The sequence below is a fragment of the Aethalodelphis obliquidens genome, unplaced genomic scaffold (genome assembly GCF_003676395.1).
Source record: "Aethalodelphis obliquidens isolate GAN/ISIS:26980383/991018 unplaced genomic scaffold, ASM367639v1 scaffold2, whole genome shotgun sequence".
NCBI classification, from domain to species: domain Eukaryota; kingdom Metazoa; phylum Chordata; class Mammalia; order Artiodactyla; family Delphinidae; genus Aethalodelphis; species Aethalodelphis obliquidens.
Genome location: NW_020837946.1, coordinates 60,672,374 through 60,693,786, shown reverse-complemented (window position 1 = coordinate 60,693,786; position 21,413 = coordinate 60,672,374). Strand labels below are relative to the sequence as shown.

The 21,413-nt window shown below is 40.1% G+C and overlaps 1 protein-coding gene across 1 annotated transcript in view; it reads right to left on the bottom strand.

Annotated features, from left to right (window-relative positions):
- METTL8 (methyltransferase 8, tRNA N3-cytidine) overlaps positions 1 to 21,413 on the bottom strand; it is a 131,500-nt gene that overhangs the window by 87,519 nt on the left and 22,568 nt on the right. Inside the window, exons 2-3 of the mRNA XM_027128459.1 lie at positions 5,919 to 6,076; positions 2,023 to 2,177 (exon numbers count right to left, since the gene is read on the bottom strand). Of these exons, the coding sequence (XP_026984260.1) occupies positions 2,023 to 2,177; positions 5,919 to 5,930 (167 nt within the window). The 5' untranslated portion in view covers positions 5,931 to 6,076. The remainder of the gene's footprint in view (positions 1 to 2,022; positions 2,178 to 5,918; positions 6,077 to 21,413) is intronic.

The following is a 21,413-nucleotide window of genomic DNA, read 5'->3' as shown; positions in this document are numbered from 1 at the left end:
GGTGGAATTGCTGTGTCATATGATAAGTGTATATTTAACTTTATAAGAAACCACCTGTTTGACATAGAGAACAAACCAGTGGTTACCAGGGGGAGAGAGAAGAGGGAGGGGCAATATAGGGGTAGGGAATTAAGAGTTACAAACTATTATGTATAAAATAAGCTACAAGGATGAGAATATAGCCAATATTTTGTAACTATAAATGGAGTATAACCTTTAAAAATTGTGAATCACTATACTTTATACCTGTAACTTATATAATATTGTACATCAACTATACTTCAATTTAAAAAAAGAAGATAAAAACAAAACAAACAAACAAAAAAAAAGGGCTTCCCTGGTGGCGCAGTGGTTGAGAGTCCGCCTGCCAATGCAGGGGACATGGGTTCGTGCCCCGGTCTGGGAAGATCCCACATGCCGCGGAGCGGCTGGGCCCGTGAGCCATGGCTGCTGGGCCTGCACGTCCGGAGCCTGTGCTCCGCAACGGGAAAGGCCACAACAGTGAGAGGCCCGCATAATGCAAAAAAAAACAAAAAACAAAAAACAAACAAACAAAACAAGAAGATAAACCACCTGTTTTTCTTCTATTATATTTTAAAAAAATCAATTTACCTCTTGATTTTCCTATTTCTATTAGTCATCTAGGATCAAACCTTCCAAGTCAAATGTTTCCTTTTCCTTTATTCTACAAAAGCACCAAGTTCTATTTTTTCTTCCCTTACAATCTCTCTCTCATTTTCCCTTTTCTGCTTCTAGTTCTACCTGCTGATCTATCCTTATACTGTTATACAAATACTTATACTTAATATACCATGTATAATGAATGCCATTTCTCTTTAGTGGCTCTGTAATACCTTTCACTTCAGGTGTGAATTTAAGACCACACACAATCTTGCTCCTACCCCACACCTGGTCTATTACCATTCCAACCTTATCATTTACCAATCTCCTAGAAGAGCCTTTATTTTCGGCAAACTATCCTGTTCTCCTGAATATGCCTTATACTTCCTCATCTAGGTGGATATGACTGTCTACCCACCTAGAATGCCCTTACTCCAGCTTTACCTATCTATTATTCCACAAATATTTATGTGTCAGGCACCACACTGGGTACTGGAGAAAGAATAAATATCTCAGTTTCTCCACTTAAACCTTCCTTTATATGGCTCTCGGGCCCAGCCGCTCCGCGGCATGTGGGATTCTCCCAGACCGGGGCACGAACCCGTGTCCCCTGCATCGGCAGGTGGGCTCTCAACCACTGCGCCACCAGGGAAGCCCTTGAGTTGTTCTTATACAGACCTATGCCTTATAAGAACACTCTGGGCCCTTACAATTTGCTGCCTTGTATTCCTAATTATCAGTTTTTCCTATAAATACCCATATATCTTCACAAATAAAGGGTGGATTTCTTAAAAGCATGAATTAAGGTCAAACCAATGTGTTCTCCCTGGTGCTCAGTAAGCAGCAGGTACTGAGTTCACATTTGCTGATTGATAAGTACTTGTAAAAGAGGCAAATGGAGGGCTCTACCTAGAAAAGAAGCCCCCTCAGTGATATGCTGCCAAATCAGGATCAGAGGTGAGCAGGGAGGGCCTGCAAGAACCCAAAGCTGAGGAAAGCACTTGGGAAACTTCACTTTTCTAATTCTCTTTGCAAAGAAATTCAGAATTGGCAACATTTAAGTTGGGATCAGTTACCCTTGCTTTTAACTTCAACAACATAAGTGCTCAATTTAAAAAATCCTTTTCTGGCACTAAATGAAAATAACACTGGTGATGCTTAATGTACATACATTATATCACACCTAAAAAGATAACTTACCGGGCTTCCCTGGTGGCGCAGTGGTTGAGAGTCCGCCTGTCGATGCAGGGGACACGGGTTCGTGCCCTGGTCCGGGAAGATCCCACATGCCGCGGAGTGGCTGGGCCCGTGAGCCATGGCCGCTGAGCCTGCGCTCCGCAACGGGAGAGGCCACAACAGTAAGAGGCCCGTGTACCACAAAAAAAAAAAAAGATAACTTACCACATGTTGTGTTCAAAAACTTTGGCTGGATCAGTTAAAATCCTTGATCCCAGAGGGGCCACTGGGTGATAACTACTTCGGTATCTGTGAGGCATCTTTCTTATCCTTAGACGAGAAAAATAATTTCTCCAAATCACATTCATCCTCATCAGTACCTGGAAAGTTACAAACAGTTAATTAGTCAATATGGATTAAACGACATATTATTTATCTAAGAGCCAATAACTGGCCTAAAAGGTTTACAAGCTGAGAAAGGACATCAAAACTAAAAAATTTGAAATGAAAGATGGGCATGGTAGCTTCTTTCCTGAAGTATTTTTCAGGCCAAGAGAAGGAAAAAGAATATCTGGAGTGTCCAACATTGCCTGGCATTCTTTATAAGTCACAGCCTTGACCAACTTGGCTTTCTTTGGTATTTGCTTATATAATTTTTAGCACATGGCTAAAGCATGTAAGCCCAGAATCTGGATTTTGCATACTAAAAAGTTTTTTTAAGTGATTTTATTATTTTGTTTTGGGAATTCTATGCAAATGTATTTCTAGGGAATACTTGATGACCACCAGACCAAAAACTCAAGTATAGGAGCAGAATAAGAAAACAAATTTTAAAAATCTCATTCCCTGGGCTGGGCTGAATAATATGAATCTTGGTAAAATAACTATATTAAGATATGATCCCAACAGTTCTTAATTCTAACAACCCTGTATACATACATTTTAAAGAATAATCAGTAATGCATTTGCAAAACAGATTTCCCTGTACAAAACGCATGCTTAAATCCCAGCTCAAGAGGAGAATCATCATTTGATTAGCCAAATCTATCTCCATTTCTGGAGAATAACTTAAACATTTAAAGAGTATGTTATTTTAATTATGTACTGGCATATATGTCGGCTTAAAATCTTCATGGAAAAGTATAAAAAATAAGCTCTAAAGAGCTTATGTTTTCCAATAAGAATCCATTGTAATACCGCTTGGCATTTCACCCCCATTCAGTTGTTAATCGCAACATTCAGCCTAACGCTGTAAGCTGTCAGGTAGAAACGGATGATGAAAGGTGTGTATATATAATATACATTAGAGACTATCCCAGGTGCTATCAGGCATAAAAATGACATGTATTGTACACCCTTTACCACCTTACTGAAAGTCAATGGGTTTTAAGACTATGAATTCCAAAACAAACTGCAGAATGTCAAAAACATCTCATTGTGCTTTTAAACATAAAATTCAAGATTTTCCTTTTGGGAAAAAAAAGGCTTAGTTATACACACCAAAAAGACTGCAATGATTCCATTCAAATGTGACTAACAGTGATGAGAAATGAAACATTCAATAGCTAGTGCAGATCTCCTGTTTCTTATTTGTTTTTCCTTCTCCACTAAATGCAAGCTCTTTGGTGGAGGCAAATGAAATCAAATGCTCTGCCTACCACTACCTTTCCTCTGATGTGCCTTTGTTCTTTTCTCCTGTCACTGTTCCACATAAGACTAACAAAACTCTACTAGCACAATTATTTTTAGAGCTCTCTTTCTGCACTGAACATTATTCATAAAATCTTCCGTATGCTGAAGAGTAGAAATGGATTACACCTAGAAAAAGAGGCAATTCATGCTCAAAAGTATGAAATGATGTAAATGTTTTCCACCCAGGAAAGCCAAATCAAAATGAAATTTCAATCCTTCAAATAATCACGTGATACTTATCTATATCTATCTATATATAGAAGAGGAAGAGAAGGGAAAAAAAGATGTTTCTCTCACTATAAATGCCCAAGAACATCTACAGACAGCTGGAGACAAAAAGGCATAACCAGATTGGATATTAGGCAATTCAGGAAAATGTCAGAGAAGTGTGTGCCTTGCAGACCGCTAGCCCATAGAAAAACACGGTATAGCCAGGGCCTAAACATGTGGCAATTTGTCCAGCTTAGGCAGCTTTTTCTAATTAACCACACAAACATCTTTATTTCATTTATGTATTATCTACAACAGCCTTGCAATGCTCTTTATCTTTTATATTATATAAATATATAGTAAACTGTATAATAAACATAATATAGATACATAATACAACTACTTAACATAAATGCTTTCTCAAATAAATTGCAAACTTCTAAGGGCAGCACCAAGCTGCTTGTGAATTAATTGTTTGACTGACTACACAAAAATGGTACTTGTCTGACACAAATTTAATTGGAAGGAAGTTACTTCATATTTCCCAAGGTGGCTCCTTAGATCCCTGCAGTGTGGAAGAAGGAAGTGACCGAAGAGTTGACACTATACAGGCAGCTATCCAGTTATAGTCACTGCAACGATTAATAAATATGTGCTTTATGTTATGACTATCATGTTAGCTTAATGGTTACTAGGTCATGTTTCCATTTTGTGATGAGAAAAAAAGAGAAGGGCAGGGTCAGCTCCCAAAAGAATTCTGGTAGAGAAAATTGGTTTCTGCCACCAGAGAGTCCCACTCTCTTTAGGTACCCTCTATTAACTCTTTTTTGGCATACCCTAATTTGTTTGTTTGTTTTTTTTTGGAATGCAAAGTTTATTTAAAACATCTTTATTGGAGTATAACTGCTTTACAATGGTGTGTTAGTTTCTGCTTTATAACCAAGTGAATCAGCTATACATATACATATATCCCCATATCTCCTCCCTCTTGCGTCTCCCTCCCACCCTCCCTACCCCACCCCTCTAGGTGGTCACAAAGCATCGAGCTGATCTCCCTGTGCTATGTGGCTGCTTCCCACTAGCTATCTATTTTACATTTGGTAGTGTATATATGTCCATGCCACTCTCTCACTTCATCCCAGCTTACCCTTCACCCTCTCCATGTCAAGTCCATTCTCTACATCTGCGTCTTTATTCCTGTCCTGCCGCTAGGTTCATCAGAACCTTTTTTTTTTAGATTCCATATATACGTGTTAGCATACGGTATTTGTTTTTCTCTTTCTGACTTACTTCACTCTGTGTGACAGACTCTAGGTCCATCCACCTCACTACAAATAACTCAATTTCGTTTCTTCTTATGGTTGAGTAATATTCCATTGTATATATGTGCCACATCTTCTTTATCCATTCATCTGTCGATGGACACTTAGGTTGCTTCCATGTCCTGGCTATTGTAAACAGAGCTGCAATGAACATTGTGGTACATGACTCTTTTTGAATTATGGTTTTCTCAGGGTATATGCTCAGTAGTGGGATTGCTGGGTCATATGGTAGTTCTATTTTTAGTTTTTTAAGGAACCTCCATGCTGTTCTCCATAGTGGCCGTATCAGTTTACATTCCCACCAACAGTGCAAGAGGGTTCCCTTTCCTCCACACCCCCTCCAGCATTTATTGTTTCTAGATTTTTTGACGATGGCCATTCTGACCGGTGTGAGGTGATACCTCACTGTAGTTTTGATTTGCATTTCTCTAATGATTAGTGATGTTGAGCATTCTTTCATGTGTTTGTTGGCAATCTGTATATCTTCTTTGGAGAAATGTCTATTTAGGTCTTTGGCATGCCCTAATTTGAATACAAGTTTAATTAAGATATTATTTGCATAATGAAATTGTACGGATTAGTACTTTTATTTGAAATAACACAAAGAAGCATAGCTAAAAATATTCTATTCACCCAAAAGAAGGCAGGAAAGGAAGGAGGAGAAACCAAAGATCAGATGGAACCATTAGAAAACAAATACCAAGATGACATATTTAAATCCAACCATATCAGTAATTACATTAAGTGTAAATGGATTCCAGTTAAAAGACACAGGTTGCTAATTTGTATGAAAAAGCAATACTCAACCATATACAGGTCTCCCCCACTATCCGAAAGTAGAGGATTCCTGTGAAACCTTTTGTAAGCCAAAATGGCGTAAAGCAAAAAAGCAATTACCTTAGGACACATCTTGTTAACAAAATAAATCAAGATAAAGCACAGATGCTCAAAGCTATGGCGGCTTAATGCTGGGATGCTGAGTGTAGTTCCCAGGGAAGGAGCTTGGAGGTGCCGCTCTTGATGCTCAGGGTTTGCACCGCCTCTATAACAGCTCACTGCAAAACAAACACTGAAAGCTATTTTCGGTTTTCACCTTTTTTCGTAGAAGTGAAAATCCTCTTCAGATTTCTTTCATTTAGACCAATGTAGGTCTTTCATCAAAGTGAAGGAGGTAAAGCAAACTTTCAAAAAGCAGGGCATAACTGTATTGTCTATAAGAGAAGCACTTTAAAGATACAAATAGATTACAATTAAAAAAGAGATGGGACCTGGTAGCCCTACAAGCATTTGGTGTTAAACATAAACTCTGCGCAATGATGACTGGGATGGTAAAAGAGCAGGACAAATATTTGAGCAGGAGAGCAGTCCTTTCTTGATTCCTTCCGGTGAGCAGGGGTTGCTGCTGACATTTCTTCTTATCTGAGGTGGTGGGATCTAGGTCTTTCCAGATCTTTCCAGTTCACCTCCAGTGTTTTAATTGCTCTGGAGATACAACGGAGCAATAAACTTGGGAAGCTGCCCTTTACACCTGCTGGCATTTGAGGGTATAGGAGTGAGTTAAAGGGTTAGGAATCAGAAATTACACTTATTTAATGAAGCAACTTAGTAGCTCCACTTTTTTGTCTTTCATAATTCACATATTCAGTTGTGAAATCTGACATACATACAGACAAGTGCATAAAACACAGATGTTTAATAAACAGTCGTAAAAGAAGCAGCCCTTCAGCGTACTTGTGCTCAGCAGCCCCTGCTCCCACCTCAGACAAAAGCCCCCGCCCTGCCTGGTGCTCATTTCCTTCCTTGTGTGTCCCCAGTTTTGCCATCTACTGATGCATTCCTAAACAACACTGTTTAATTTTGCCTATTTTTGAACCTTATATAAATGGCGATCCTACTTTATATCTTCTGGGTCTTCTTGGGCTCTGTAGTACATTGAAAAAAAAGAAAACAAAAAGAGATACCATGCAAACACTGCATGAAAAAAACTAATGGAGGTATAATAATAGACAAAATAGACTTTTAAAAAGACTATTACATTTAATAATGATGAGCCAATTCATCAAGACATAAAAATCCTAAATGTACATGTACCTAATACCAGAGCTTCAAAATACACGAAGCAAAAATAGAATCTTTTAAAAGGAAAAATTAACAAATTCACGGCAATACTTGGAGATTTTAATAGCCCTCTCTCAGTAATAAACAGAACAACACTCAGAAATGAACTATCAAAAAATGAATAAGGACACAGGAGTTTTGAACATTATCAACTTGACCTGAATGACATTTATAGAAAGAGCAATATACCTAATAACAGCAGAATACACATTTTTTCAACTGATCATGAACCATTTGCCAAGGCAGACCACATATGCTGAGCTACAAGACAAGTCTTAATAAATTCCAAAGTATTCAAATCATACAGAGTATGTTTTCTGACCACAACAGCAATATTAAATGTTAATATTTTTGATGAATTGACTCATTAATAAATGCCCCTCCTTATTTCTAGTAATAGTCATTTTTTGGAAGTAAATTTTATGTATATTTTACCACAATAAAAAAAAAACCAAAAAACCTTCCTACAAAGAAAACTGGAGGCCCTGATGACTTCACTAGTGACTATCAAATGTTTAAGGAGGAAATAACACCAATCTTACACAGACTGTTTCAGAAAATAGGGGAGAGAACACTTCTCAATTTGTTTTATGAGGCCAGCATAACGTGGAAAAGTAGTACAACTCTATGAAATAAAGGTCTGAATATTGGCCACATTATTACAATGCAGTTTTCCCACAGACTCAGGGCTTCTCATTATAGTTCCTAGTTATCAGGTGTTTGTCAGGAATAAAACTTGCAGATATCCAAAAGAGGGAAGCCTGGTAAGAGTTTTCTAGGCATGTCTTGGTGTGCTTTAATTGCTAAGGCAGTTTGAGTTACAACAGTCCAGAGCAGAGAAATACGAAGGCAACAAGAATTTCCACAAATCCTTGTTAGGTGTTTGAGTTTTAATTTACTGTTGGAAGCACCTTAAAAGGTTTGTGGTCCTGATGCTTCACTTAACTTAGCTCAAACTGATTCTGCCATATCAAATTCTAGTCCATATAATCAAGTGGTATTTCTTTTACTTACTTTGCCTATAGGTTCTCACTTTCAGCTCACCATCCTACGGTGGTTCTTCCTCTCAAGTCCTATCAAGGTCAAAATGAAACAGAATGGGGCTTCCCTGGTGGCGCAGTGGTTGAGAGTCCGCCTGCCGATGCAGGGGACACAGGTTCGTGCCCCAGTCCGGGAAGATCCCACATGCCGTGGAGCGGCTGTACCTGTGAGCCATGGCCGCTGAGCCTGCGCGTCCGGAGCCTGTGCTCCACAACGGTAGAGGCCACAACAGTGAGGCCCGCGTACCGCAAAAAAAAAAAAAAAAGAAAAGAAACAGAATGAAGAAGGAGCATGGCTTTAGGGCCATGGTCCTCTGATATCTCAACACCAAGACTCAGTCATGAATAGTCAGTTGGCTAAAGCAATCACTGAGGAACAGATCCAGAAAGGAACTGAAGCTCATATGGGTATCAGAGTGAGAGAATTTCATTATCAATAGCATTTATTATGCTATAACTACATTGGTATGCCATGAAGAGCTGACAGACTTCCTGCCAGCTCTCAGATGTAGGTAAGTGTGCGCCCATTTTAGAATACAAGGAAACAAACAAATGTTTGACTTGGGTTCCACATATATATCGTATGACAAGCCAAGGAGAAGGTGGTTTTAACACTCACAAGTTTTCTGAGCTTACCACTAACACCACATTATGCTTGTAGCAAAAGCAGTAGCCTTGGTGTAGAAGGATGACTTGTAGGGAAGAGATCTCTGCCCTACCTCCAAATTTTGGCTAAATGCTTTGCTTTCCACTAAAATGTGGCCCTTTTCACAATGACTCACAGCCCTTACCATACCATACCAACAAAACTATATCATATTCTTCTGAAACAGGTAAGATGTATATAGGATATTTCATGTTTTAAGTAACTGCAAATGTTATTTTTGTAGAGTAATTGTTTTAACTACTTCTTAAATAAAAGGGATAATTTTAGTAAAAGGAAATACTGCATGCCATACATTGCAATTTGAAAAAATCTTTGAGGAAGTAAATCACCAATCCCAATTTATTTTTCATATTAATATTTTAAAAAGTTAAGTATTTACCATGTTTGAGGCCCTGTTCTAAGCACTTTACATGTATTATCTTATTTAACCTCTATTTCCCTACCAAGGGGTCCTATTTTTATACCCATATTACATAGGAAAACCTCACAGAGAATGAAGTAAAGTAACATGCTTAAAGTTACCCAACCAATAACTAATGGGGCTTCAACTTGACCCAAAGCAGTTGAACAGAAGAGCCTATGCTCTACCTTTTTTTTAAAAACATCTTTGTTATGCACATATATACAATTTGCGCCCTACCTTTGTACACCACACATACAAGAAGGATCACAGTATTGACTCCCCAGTCTTTACTGGGGTTGCTAATTTGTTGTATTTGATTTAAGGAAGCCCAGAATTTCTTCCCTCCCTTCATCTTTCTCAATTCTGTTTTTTCTCTTGGGCCTTAATCAAACAGCAAGCAATGCCACTGCGAGACACCAGTCCCCAGATGTAGGGCAGCACAGTCATTCTCTTTTTCAGTACTCAAATCTCAAGGTACAGGCAAAGTGCTCTTGCATAACCTAAATAACATAACATTTTAACACCCTGTTCTTTTCACTGGTCTTTTACTTTTACTCAGTTGAGGAGTAGAGGCAAAGAAGGACTTCTTTCCCTTACTATTTAAGCTTGAGCCTAAGATTGCTTCCTCACATCTCAATACTATTGGAAGGGCACCAAAGAACTAGAGCAAATAGTACTGTTGTTTGTGTGAATCTGTAATGATTATCCTTGGAGCACTTCGCTGGCTCTGAGCTGCCTCCCTAAGAATGATTCCCAGTTGTCTCAGCTCACTGAAATCTCAGAGAAAGAAACTGCCGTTAATCATACACTAAATGCCCGCCCTTTGCTTAAAAGTTAATTTCCCTTGGATGTTTCCTGGGTTCTGAGCATCCTTTAAATGAGTAAATTAGTGAGACATTCATGTTTTTACCTTTGTAACTGTTTAGCTTTCCTTTTCTCGCTGGGAAGCTGGTACAAAGGTTTCATTCAGAGGAACAAACAACGTCTAGATAAAGCTGCACTAACATTACCTGAGAGGCTACCATTAATGAGAGCAAATTAAAGTGCTATTGTTGTACTGTTTTGAATAGTGAAAGCCACAGGTAAGAAACACTTAAGTATCAACTACAGGTGTGAAAACTGAAGCTTCAATTAACTCTGTCAATTTCAGAGAACTCTGAGGGTGACCATCTGTGAGGCAAAGAGCTCAGGCAACTCGTACATCTTGTTTTAATCTTTCTTTGGATGATTATAATTTCAGAGAATAAATAAGGTTATTAGCAAGAACAGAACAACACAATAATTACAGTAAGTATTTGCAGAGCACTTTGATCACACTATGATGTCAGTCACTCTGCAGCTTCAAAATGGGAATCTCATGCTGTGTTTGCTCTCTAAGACCACCCTTAAAGGTGTCACCATGCACTCACACACACAAGAAGTTACTGGGACTCACACGTTATATGAAGGATTTCATGTAAACCCATCTCAAAGCTGCCTTAAACCTGAATATCTGAAGGGTATTCTAATTGCTCTGGAAGTTGTCTCCAAAAACGTGCTGGACCAGAATGAAATCTGTTTTAACTCATTCACCTGCCATTTCACATTTGTGCGCACTACAGTAACTTCCGGAAGTAGTAATCAGATTTGGTGGGCTGAGAAAAGGTATTAAGTTACATGCATGCTTTATGTGTTACCAGTCCTTACAAATTCTAGTAAAAAACTCTCATGAATGAAGTTAATGGAGTTCTACACTTAATGAGACTTCTGCTTCCTGATTCATTGCAAATGGCCTTAACCCTAGGTACTCTAGATGGCAGGAGATGCTTGCACCTGTATGCAGGATTTACCCAGTCATGTTTGGACTAATGTATCAATAAGGCTGTCCTGGCACAAAATGGAATATTATAAAGAATTCAAGTTATAAATGAATGTTATATATAAAAACCTTGGGGGGGCTTCCCTGGTGGCGCAGTGGTTAAGAATCTGCCTGCCAATGCAGGGGACACAGGTTCGGGCCCTGGTCTGGGAAGATCCCACATGCCGCGGAGCAACTAAGCCCGTGCGCCAGAACTACTGAGCCTGCACTCTAGAGCCCGCGAGCCACAACTACTGAGCCCGTGTGCCATAACTACTGAAGCCCACGCACGCCTAGAGCCCATGCTCTGCAACAAGAGAAGCTACTGCAAAGAGAAGCCTGTGCACCTCAACGAAGAGTATCCCCCGCTCGCCACAACTAGAGAAAGCCCACACGCAGCAACAAAGACCCAACACAGCCAAAAATAAATAAATAAAATAAATAAATTATAAAAAAATCTTAGGGAAAAAAAAAAAACTTGGGGACTTCCCTGGTGGCACAGTGGTTAAGAATACGCCTGCCTATGCAGGGGACACGGGTTCGATCCCTGTCCAGGAAGATCCCACACACCACGGAGCAACTAAGCCCGTGAGCCACAACTACTGAGCCTGCGCTCTAGAGCCCGCGTGCCACAGCTACTGAGCCCACATGCCATAGATACTTAAGCCTGCGTGTCTAGAGCCCGTGCTCTGCAACAAGAAAAGCCATTGCAATGAGAAGCCCGCACACTGCAATGAAGAGTAGCCCCCGCTCTCTGCAACTAGAGAAAGCCTGTGAGCAGCAACGAAGACCCAACACAGCCATAAATAAATAAATAAACAAATTTATTAAAAAAAAAAAAAAGGAATCCGCCTGCCAATGCAGGGGACACAGGTTTAAGCCCTGGTCTGGGAAGATCCTACAAGCTGTGGAGCAATTAAGCCCATGCACCACAACTACTGAGCCTGTGCTCTAGAGCCTGGGAGCCACAACTACTGAGCCCGCATGCCACAACTACTGAAGCCTGCGCACCTAGAGCCTGTGCTCCACAACAAGAGAAGCCACCACAATGAGAAGTCCATGCACTGCAATGAAGAGTAGCCCCCGCTCGCCGCAACTAGAGAAAGCCCGCACGTAGCAATGAAGACCCAATGCAGCCAAAAATAAAAATAATTAAAAAAAAAAACTCGAAACAGAACATTAATGAATAAAAGCATCCAAATGAATGTATTTCCATAATTTCAAAAGAATGTGGGATTTAGGTAGGCAGAAATTATAGAACTGTGTAAATTCTATTTTAAAGAACTACAATTAGTTATAACTTGCAAAAAATCAAGGCAAACTGCACCATGGTCTATCAGGTAAAAATTTGACTGTCACATCACAGGAGGTATGACACAGAAAAGGCACCAGAGAATGGAAAGTAAAATTCACAAGAATGATACAATTTCCACATGAAAACAGACAAGTCAAAAGTTTCCAGGGAGCAATACAGAATGCTAGGAATATAGAGTGGGTAGTCAGAGAGTATGTTAGATTCCTCATTAGGTACATTTGTGCTTTCTACCAATAAAAGATGTTGCTCCCACTGAGATCAAGCCTTTTCTCCTCTTGTCTTAAAGAGTCTTCTTGGCCTGGTCTTCTGTCTACCCTCAGTCCTTTTATCCAACAGGAAACAGATTCCTGACCTCCTTGTGGCCTTGTGATTACTTGGAGCTTAATTCCAACATCTTGGCTTTATTGAAAAGATTAGCCTTCCTAAAAATACACCTTCCCATCTTCTCTTGCAGTTGGAGGAGCCATGTGACTATGTTCTAGATGACAGAAGTCTGTTAACGGGCAAAAGTCTTTGCCTCCATACAGAAGGGAAAGGGGCTGGAGGATGGCTTGCTGAGACCCTCACTCTGCCTTTTTCCTGAATAAAGGAAAGTGATGCTGTGTACAGGGGAGGGAAAGGGCCTGGTTCTTGACAGTATCATTGAACAGGTAAACCAATGATAGTTACCACTTTCCTCTGGATTTCCTGCTAGATGAGAAAAATAAATCCTTATATATTTTAGCCACTATTAGGTTTTCTGTAATTTTCACCCAAGAGGATTCTAACATAACATCCATTACTATTGAGTCCTAGGAATCCAGGGACAAATCTATTTGGTTCCTGCCCTCAAGAACCTTATCACCAGGGCTTCCCTGGTGATGCAGTGGTTAAGAATCCGCCTGACAATGCAGGGGACACCCGTTCAAGCGCTGGTCCACGAAGATCCCACATGCTGTGGAGCAACTAAGCCTGTGAGCCACAACTACTGAGCCTGCGCTCTAGAGCCTGCGAGCCACAGCTACTGAAGCCCGTGCACCTAGAGCCCATGCTCTGCAGTAAGAGAAGCCACCGCAACGAGAAGCCCGCGCACTGCAACAAAGAGTAGCCCCTGCTCACCGCAACTAGAGAAAGCCCACATGCAGCAACAAAGACCCAATGCAGCCAAAAAGAAATAAATTAAAAAAAAAAAAAAAGAAACTTACCACCAAGTGAAGAAGAATGAGATGCAAACAGAGTCCTGATAAATGTGTAATAGAGGTGGGAATAAAGGGCTATTAAAGTACAGAGGCATTAGTGATTAAGTCTCTTGGTTGTGGCTAGGGAAAGCTTCCTGGTGAAGGCAACATCTGTGCTGGGTCTAGAAGAGTGAGTGGCAATATTCCAAGGAGATAAGGGTAAAAACCAGGGCACCCCAGACAGAGGGACTAGCACAAATAAAGACAAAGAAGTGTGAAAACATATGGTATATTCAGGGAAGCAAAAGTAATTTGAAGAAAGATGCTAAGTAACTTTGGAAATGAGTAGAGTCTGTAAGACTAAGGGCAGTAAGAATTGTAATAAGCACTGTGCTTTAGTTGATAAAGGGTTAACCATTCTGAAGTCACTATACAAATACACTGGAATTGAACAATTAAGAAGCAGATGGTGGGAATCAGGTTTCTCACCAGGAGTGGAAGGTTATGGATAAGTGAGGGGAGAAGGCTAGAATAATTCATATGGTAATGAATTAGAATTGGAGTCATCAGTATGAACTCATATTTAGCTTATAAATACAGATGTTACATACAGAACTAATTATAGATGTGTGTATATACATGGGTTAGCATACACACATATATTTCCTTATTCTGTTAGTTGAGAGGCAAACATACCCCTGTAGCAACAAGCACACCAGGGACCATCTTGGTTTCTAATACTATTCTCTAATAAAAGGAATCAGAGCTCCTTGGAAAAATTGCTGATGCTAGGATTGGGGCAGGGAATATATAAAATGAGCCTGTAGCATGGTGCCAGAAAGTAAGGAACTGCTCAAACAAAAACAAAAAAACAACCCACAATGATAAGGATATGTCAAAGGGACACATAAGCCAACTGAAAGCACTCCCAATGGCCAAAGCTGAAATACTGATACTCTGAACCACAAAATAATTTTGGCTTATAACCCAAAATATAAAATAAATATCCATGTGTTCATATTGATAGAAATGGTTGATTGAATAAACAAATAAATAAATTGGTGAGAAGGGACAAATCTCTCATGCAGAACACTTCCAAATAATTTATGTAGACACTCCACCCTCAAGGAGGTGGAACATAACTCCTCATTCCTTAAATGTGGGCTGCGCATAGCTACTTCCTTCTAAAGAGTACAGTATGGGTGGGATGTGGGGGAGTGACTCTGCAGTGGAGAAACTTGAGAAACACTACCTCAGTCAGGTAATCAAGGTTAACATCAACAATGATAAGTCAGGTTGATAGTATATATTCTTTATATGATATGATGAGAATGGCACTTTGCCTCTGTATTCTTCTTCCTCCCCCAAACCCATAACTCCAGTCTAATCATGAGAAGAACATCAGACAAACCCCAACTGAGAAACATTCTTCAAAATACCTGACCAGTATTCCCCCAAACTGTCAAGGTCATCGAAAACAAGTTAAATCCGAGAAACTGTCAGAGCCAAGACAAGCCTAAAGAGACACGACAACTAAATGCAGTGTATCTTGGATGCGATCCTGTAACAGAAAAAGGATATTAGGTGAAAATAAATTTTTTAATCTGAATAAACTATGGACTTTAGTTAACAATAATGTATCAATATTGGTTCATTAATTGTGACAAATATAGATACTAATGTAAGATGTTAATAATAGGTGAATCTGGTATGGAGTATATGGTAACTATACTATTCTCACAATTTCTCTGTAAATCTAAAACTGTTCTAAAATTAAACGTTTATTTTTTAAAAGTAATTTTATATGCTTAGAGCCTACGATGTGAGGGACAGATGGAGGTTGGAGTGGAGAAGTGATTATAAGGCCGGAAAATTAGGCAGGGGCCAGATAATGAGGAATCTTCATGTATATCAAATTAAGCAGCTTGAATATTTTCTTATAGACACTGTCAACAACTGATAAGTTCTAAACAGGTAAACAACATGATCAGATTGTATTTTATAAAGATTGTTATGATGGTCTTATCCTGCCAATTACTGCACCCTAAATGAGAGCAGTAAAAATCAAAGCTCTGGGACTGGGGCATCTACAGCTTCTTAAATCTTCACATATGATCCTGGTGCACATCAATGACTTAAAACCACTCCTATACAGAATTGATTAGATGAGGGCTACACTCAAGAAGAATTTGTCACAGATCATGAGAGCCAAAGATAGTGGCATGGGCTTCCCTGGTGGCGCAGTGGTTGAGAGTCCGCCTGCCGATGCAGGGGACACGGGTTCGTGCCCTGGTCTGGGAAGATCCCACATGATGCGGAGCGGCTGGGCCCGTGAGCCATGGCCACTGAGCCTGCGCGTCCGGAACCTGTACTCCGCAACGGGAGAGGCCACGACACTGAGAGGCCCGCGTACCGCAAAAGAAAAAAAAAAAAAAAGAAGGGGGAAAATGGGGGGAAGGGGGTAGGGAAGGGACGAGAATAAGGGCACTTTGCACATGACAAATTTTAAGGATCCCACAATACATTCAAATGAATATCCCCAAAAGATAGTTGGAAATGAGTTCAGGTAATTAGTAGGCATTAGAGATATAGATTTCAGAGACAAGTCCCTGGTCTACAGGTTGGTGGGTGAAGTCATGATGAATTGATCAAGAAAAAAAGGAGATAGATAGAACTCAAGGGAATACAATACTTAGGAGTCAGGAAGAGGAAGAGGAACCAGTTTATGTGATCAAATACTAAAGAACATTAAAAAAGGAGAAGCTAAAAATAAATAATTGGTTTTGAAGGCACAGATCAATTATGACCATTATCAAAGTGATTTGAATCCTGGCTATGCTGGCAGAATGCAGACTTTAGGAATAAGTAGGTCACTGGGGTAGGGGAGGTAGTAAATGTAGAGGACTCTGATAGGCAGTAGCGAAGAAAAAACAGAACTTGGGCCTTATCTTAAGGGATTCCCTAGGTCAAAGAAGTATTTGTTTAGATGCAAAGAATCCTAAGTATCTTTGTAGGATGAGAGAAAACCCAGTGTCGGAAACAAAACAGACTGAAGATAGCGGAAAGAGATGGATTGTTGACAAACAAGTTTCCAGAAGTGGGAGGTAGGGAGGGGGAATAAGTACACAGAAAACATGTTATCCATGTAAGGCATCAAGAACAATCTCATCCTCTGATGAGTGAGAACAGGTGTGTTTGTAGTGGAAGGGAAGATTGTTAAGAGAACCCTTTCCCAATGCTCTCTTCTTTGTGAAGTAAGAGGCTGCAAGGTAGGGAACCTGAGAAAAGAAGGAACAGGAAAAAAAAATGAGAAAGGAAACTAACAACATTTGAGTAAAGTAATGTGAACAACATAATTGGCCCACGTGAAGCTGCAACTCAAATTAGTGATAATTTATTAGCTGCCTCCTAAGTACTCACTCCCCACTTCCAATAGCTCATGGACCTGGGATCTATGAGTTTGCAGAGAAGCCACAGTGGACCTGGCTGAAGCCAGAGATGGACTGCATAACCTACACTGAGCCTATCAGTACATTCCAAATCTGTGGGCATCGTGACTGGTTCAGAGGTGAGCATCAGACTAAATCTGGCCAACAGAGTGCATCTCTTAGGTCTAGTACTAGAAATTTTGGGACAAAGATGATTTCTCATACCTGTTACACGTGAAAGAGGAAGCATGAAGCCCTGGAGCTACTGAAAGCTGTATTAGTCACCTCAGGCTGCCTTAACAAAATACCACAGCCTGGGTGGCTTAAACAGTAGAAATCTATTTTCTCACAGTTCTGGAAGCTAGAAGTCCAAGATCAAGGTGGCATCAGGGTTGGTTTCTGGTGAGGTCCTTCTTGCTACTTTCTTGCTGTGTCCTCACATGGCCTTCCATCTTGCATGCTTGTGGAAAGAGAGATTTTGGGTATCTCTTTCTCTTCTTATGAGGACACATTTCTATTGCATTAGGGCTGCATCCTTACCACCTCACTTGACTTTTATTTCCTCCACAAAGGCCTTATCCAAATATAGTCACATGGCGGGGGTTGGGGCTTCAACGTATGAATTTGGGGGAAGGGGACACAATTCAGTCCATGACAAAAGCTATCTTGAAGCTACCTGGCCTAAGGATGATGGCATGGTACACATTTAGGATGAAGCCAACTCTGAAGAAGGAAAATTGGGAAAATAAAAAGAAGTTAGGTCCCACTGTTAATTAGTTAGATTAAGTTTCATTTGAAGCCAGTCCCACATCTGGCTTTTTCAGTTATTGAGCCAATATATTCCCTTAATTGTTTAAGCCAGTCTGAGTTTTCTGTTATCTCCAACCAAAAGTAACCTAAATAATATAGCAGTTATGTGATTTCCTCTACCACCAGGCAGTCTGAGGGGAAAATATGTGGTTTTACCTAGATTAGGCCTGTCTAGGCTTGTGGTACAGAAAGTAATGGTGATTTAGGATGTGGAATTGAGGGAGAATATAACAAATGACCATAAAATCCCAAAATGACTAGAAATTTAAAAACAAAGAGGAGAGAGGAGAAGGAGGGATTGGGGAAGGTTGATGGACTTGATGTGGTTGAAGTCTGGGTTTAACAGAAACAAGGGGAAGAAAAGACAGACAGAAGGTACTGATTAGTAATTAGGTCTTCTGAGTTTAACCTATGTCACCTAGTAACAAAAACAGTAATGCTGTAACAAGGAGAAGGAAATCCTATTTGAATGAGAGATGCTTACAGTGTGGGAGAACCACAAGGCCATGAACACCTAGGAAAAAGAAACATTTTAGCATGGACAAAAAGCTGAAATATGGACCCCCAACTACCACCTCATTTTAATCTTCAGCAGGTCATTATAATAAATCTCCATCCTTTGCTCCTCAGGATCAATCCCCCACTGGACACATCTAAGATCCTATGACAACTTTTTTAATTGTATATTTATTATGATCTAAAAGATAAAATCAGTAGGAGCAAATGTATAACTGCTACTTGATTTCAGTGCCTATATGTGCATTTATGATCTTGTTGCAACAAGTAGCACAGATATAAGATAGAAATGATGCATCTGAGTACACAGCACACTGTAAAAAGATTCTGCAGTATTTTTTTTTTTTTTTTGGCAGTATGCGGGCCTCTCACTGTTGTGGCCTCTCCCGTTGCGGAGCACAGGCTCCGGACGCGCAGGCTCAGTGGCCGTGGCTCACGGGCCCAGCCGTTCCGCGGCACGTGGGATCTTCCCGGACCGGGGCAAGAACCCGTGTCCCCTGCATCGGCAGGTGGACTCTCAACCAGTGCGCCACCAGGGAAGCCCGATTCTGCAGTATTTTGAGTTGAGAAAAGTGGTGAGGGAATTGAGAAGACACATAGCACACACAGTACAGATGGGATGAAGTCCAAAGAACCTGTGTGGTGGTGGTCAGTACCTTGTTTATAATGAGAGCTGCAATTTAGTTTTGGTAAAACATCAGCAGTCACGTTATAATGTTGTTAATTTGAATTTTATTGGCTTTGTGGTTGTATTTGTGCTTAAATGATTTTATAGTTGAATAATAGCTCTATGTACAAGGAGCTTATAACCAGATTTGTGTTAATAATATAGTAAAATATCAACTCAGGGGTCTGAGAATTCTTTTCCTTTAAATGAAGGTTTATATATTTTTCAACATTGAGATATACAGTATTAGAAGATTCTGTTCCAGAGAATTCTTCTCCCACTCTTCCTTAACAGCAGAAATACTCCAAGTAGGGCAGAATCACCTCAATTCTCCTTGGAAAACAATTTCAGGTGAAGAGGCAAAGGGTTTGGATTAAGTTGAATCCAGGATCTGCCACTTACTACCATATAACCTCTAACATGACTTAACTTTGTTAACCTCAATTTCCTCAATAAAATGTGACTAATAAGATTATTGCAAAATATGGGAGGGTTATAGAAGGTGATCTATCTAGCATAATGTAGCATAGTGCTAGGTGCATGTTAAGTGCTCAATAAACTTTAGTTGATATTACTGTTGTTACCATTAGTCTGGCTCTCCTTACAATTTCCCTAGGGCTTCATTAATACCACAGGATCAAGCTTCCTACTTGATGTGCTATGCTTATTATTCAGCCCTAAAGTAGTCCCAACTTCCCAAGAAAGTGAAAGACTGATTTACCAATGAAGTGGGGTGGTATAGTAGAAAGTGCTGAACTGAGAACAGAATAAGCCTCAAGTTTAAGTCATGGTACAGCCGATCGATTAATCATGATTTTTGGGAAAGTCACTTACTTTGCCTAAGGCTCATTTCTTAAATGGAGATAATTCCTAAGTCACAAAGTTTTTACAAAGAACATTATAAACGACATAGTGTTTCACAAATGTAAAGTCAAACTATTATTCAGTGAATTCCAGAAACATTTCTAAAAGACACCCCTTAAAGCTTGAAAAGGAAAAAGAAAATCACAAATAATTAGGAACCCCATTCCCACTTCCCTCTATTGAGCAATCAAGTATTGAGGTGGCCCATTCGGCAAAAAGGCAAACTGTGATAGTAGCAATCAAGCTTTTACTTACCATAACAGTGTAAACAAGAGGCAAAAAGAGGCACCGGCTCCCCAGTGTTCCATTTTCCCCTGTGGAATGACACCAGGCAAGGATCGAGTGGATGCAACAAAGATGGGGGAAACTGTCTCACTGCCCCAGACCCCTGAAAAAGAGGCTAATGCCTTTTTGTGGGCGCACGGACCGGCGCAGAGTGGGGGGTTTAGGAAGAAGGGAAGAGCTAAGAGAGGAATGGTACTGAGCCAAAGTGGAGAAAGGGTCTCTGCAGAGGCCCCCAATAAGGAGTCCTCTGAATGCAGGCATCTGGTCTAGGAATTGTCAAATGAAAAAACTAGCAGTGGAACACTCTTCCCAGGGTATTTTGGGCAAGAGCAAGCTTTATAGTACATTAGAAGAGGCAATGTGGAAACAGCATGATTGCCTAGAAGGTCAGGGATTTCCTTACAAGGCTAGCACGTCCTGTTTTCTAGGGTAAGGTGAGCTAGCTAAAATGAGGTTGGAGGATTGCGATTGTAGTAGTTAGGTTTCCTTGACAGGTGTTTCCCACAAGGGCAGGCTGACTAAGGTTTAGAAATGTGACCTTGACTAGGCCACTGGCGTGACATCCATTTTGTGGGTCCCCACATATGCATTCACTTTATCAGAATGCAGATATACATAAAAGCACGGCCACACAGAGTGGGGAGAGGCAGGGCGGGGGTGGGTGGGGGAAGGCTTGACTGGAATCCCTACAGAAAACTGCAGTGCACTGGCTGTATACCAATTCTGGTGTGCGGATGGCAGCTTCTCCCGATGAGGCCTTGCAGGAAAAGTCTTAATTGCTAACTGCCAAGCCTGAAAGATCACACATATGATTCTGACCTAGAGTCAGACTCCCCACCCAAAGAAAAAAAAACTCAAGCACTCTTTACTTAACATATAATAAACTCATTCAGAAATTACATAAACTAAAATACCAATACATTTAAGAATGATTAAAACAAATAGCCCGTGAATAATAATGCCACAGCAAGTTGCTTGAGAATAATTGAGAATGTTAATTATAGTTTTAACTTCCAAGGACCACAATATGTAAAGAAACCATAGTAATCTTCAATCTATAAAAGGTCTTATTTCTAAGACCATTTGTAAGTCAGCTGTTAAGAGCTCAGAACCACATTTTCCACAGGAGCATTTTAATTGGTGATTAAGATACCAGCCTAGACTACACATGCTTTCAAAATCCATAATGTGGATGAAAAGAAATTTGTTTCTTTATTTTAGATGATCTTAGAAAACTGGCAAATTCCATTTTCCCAAACAGCTGAAACACTGCCAATCCATAATG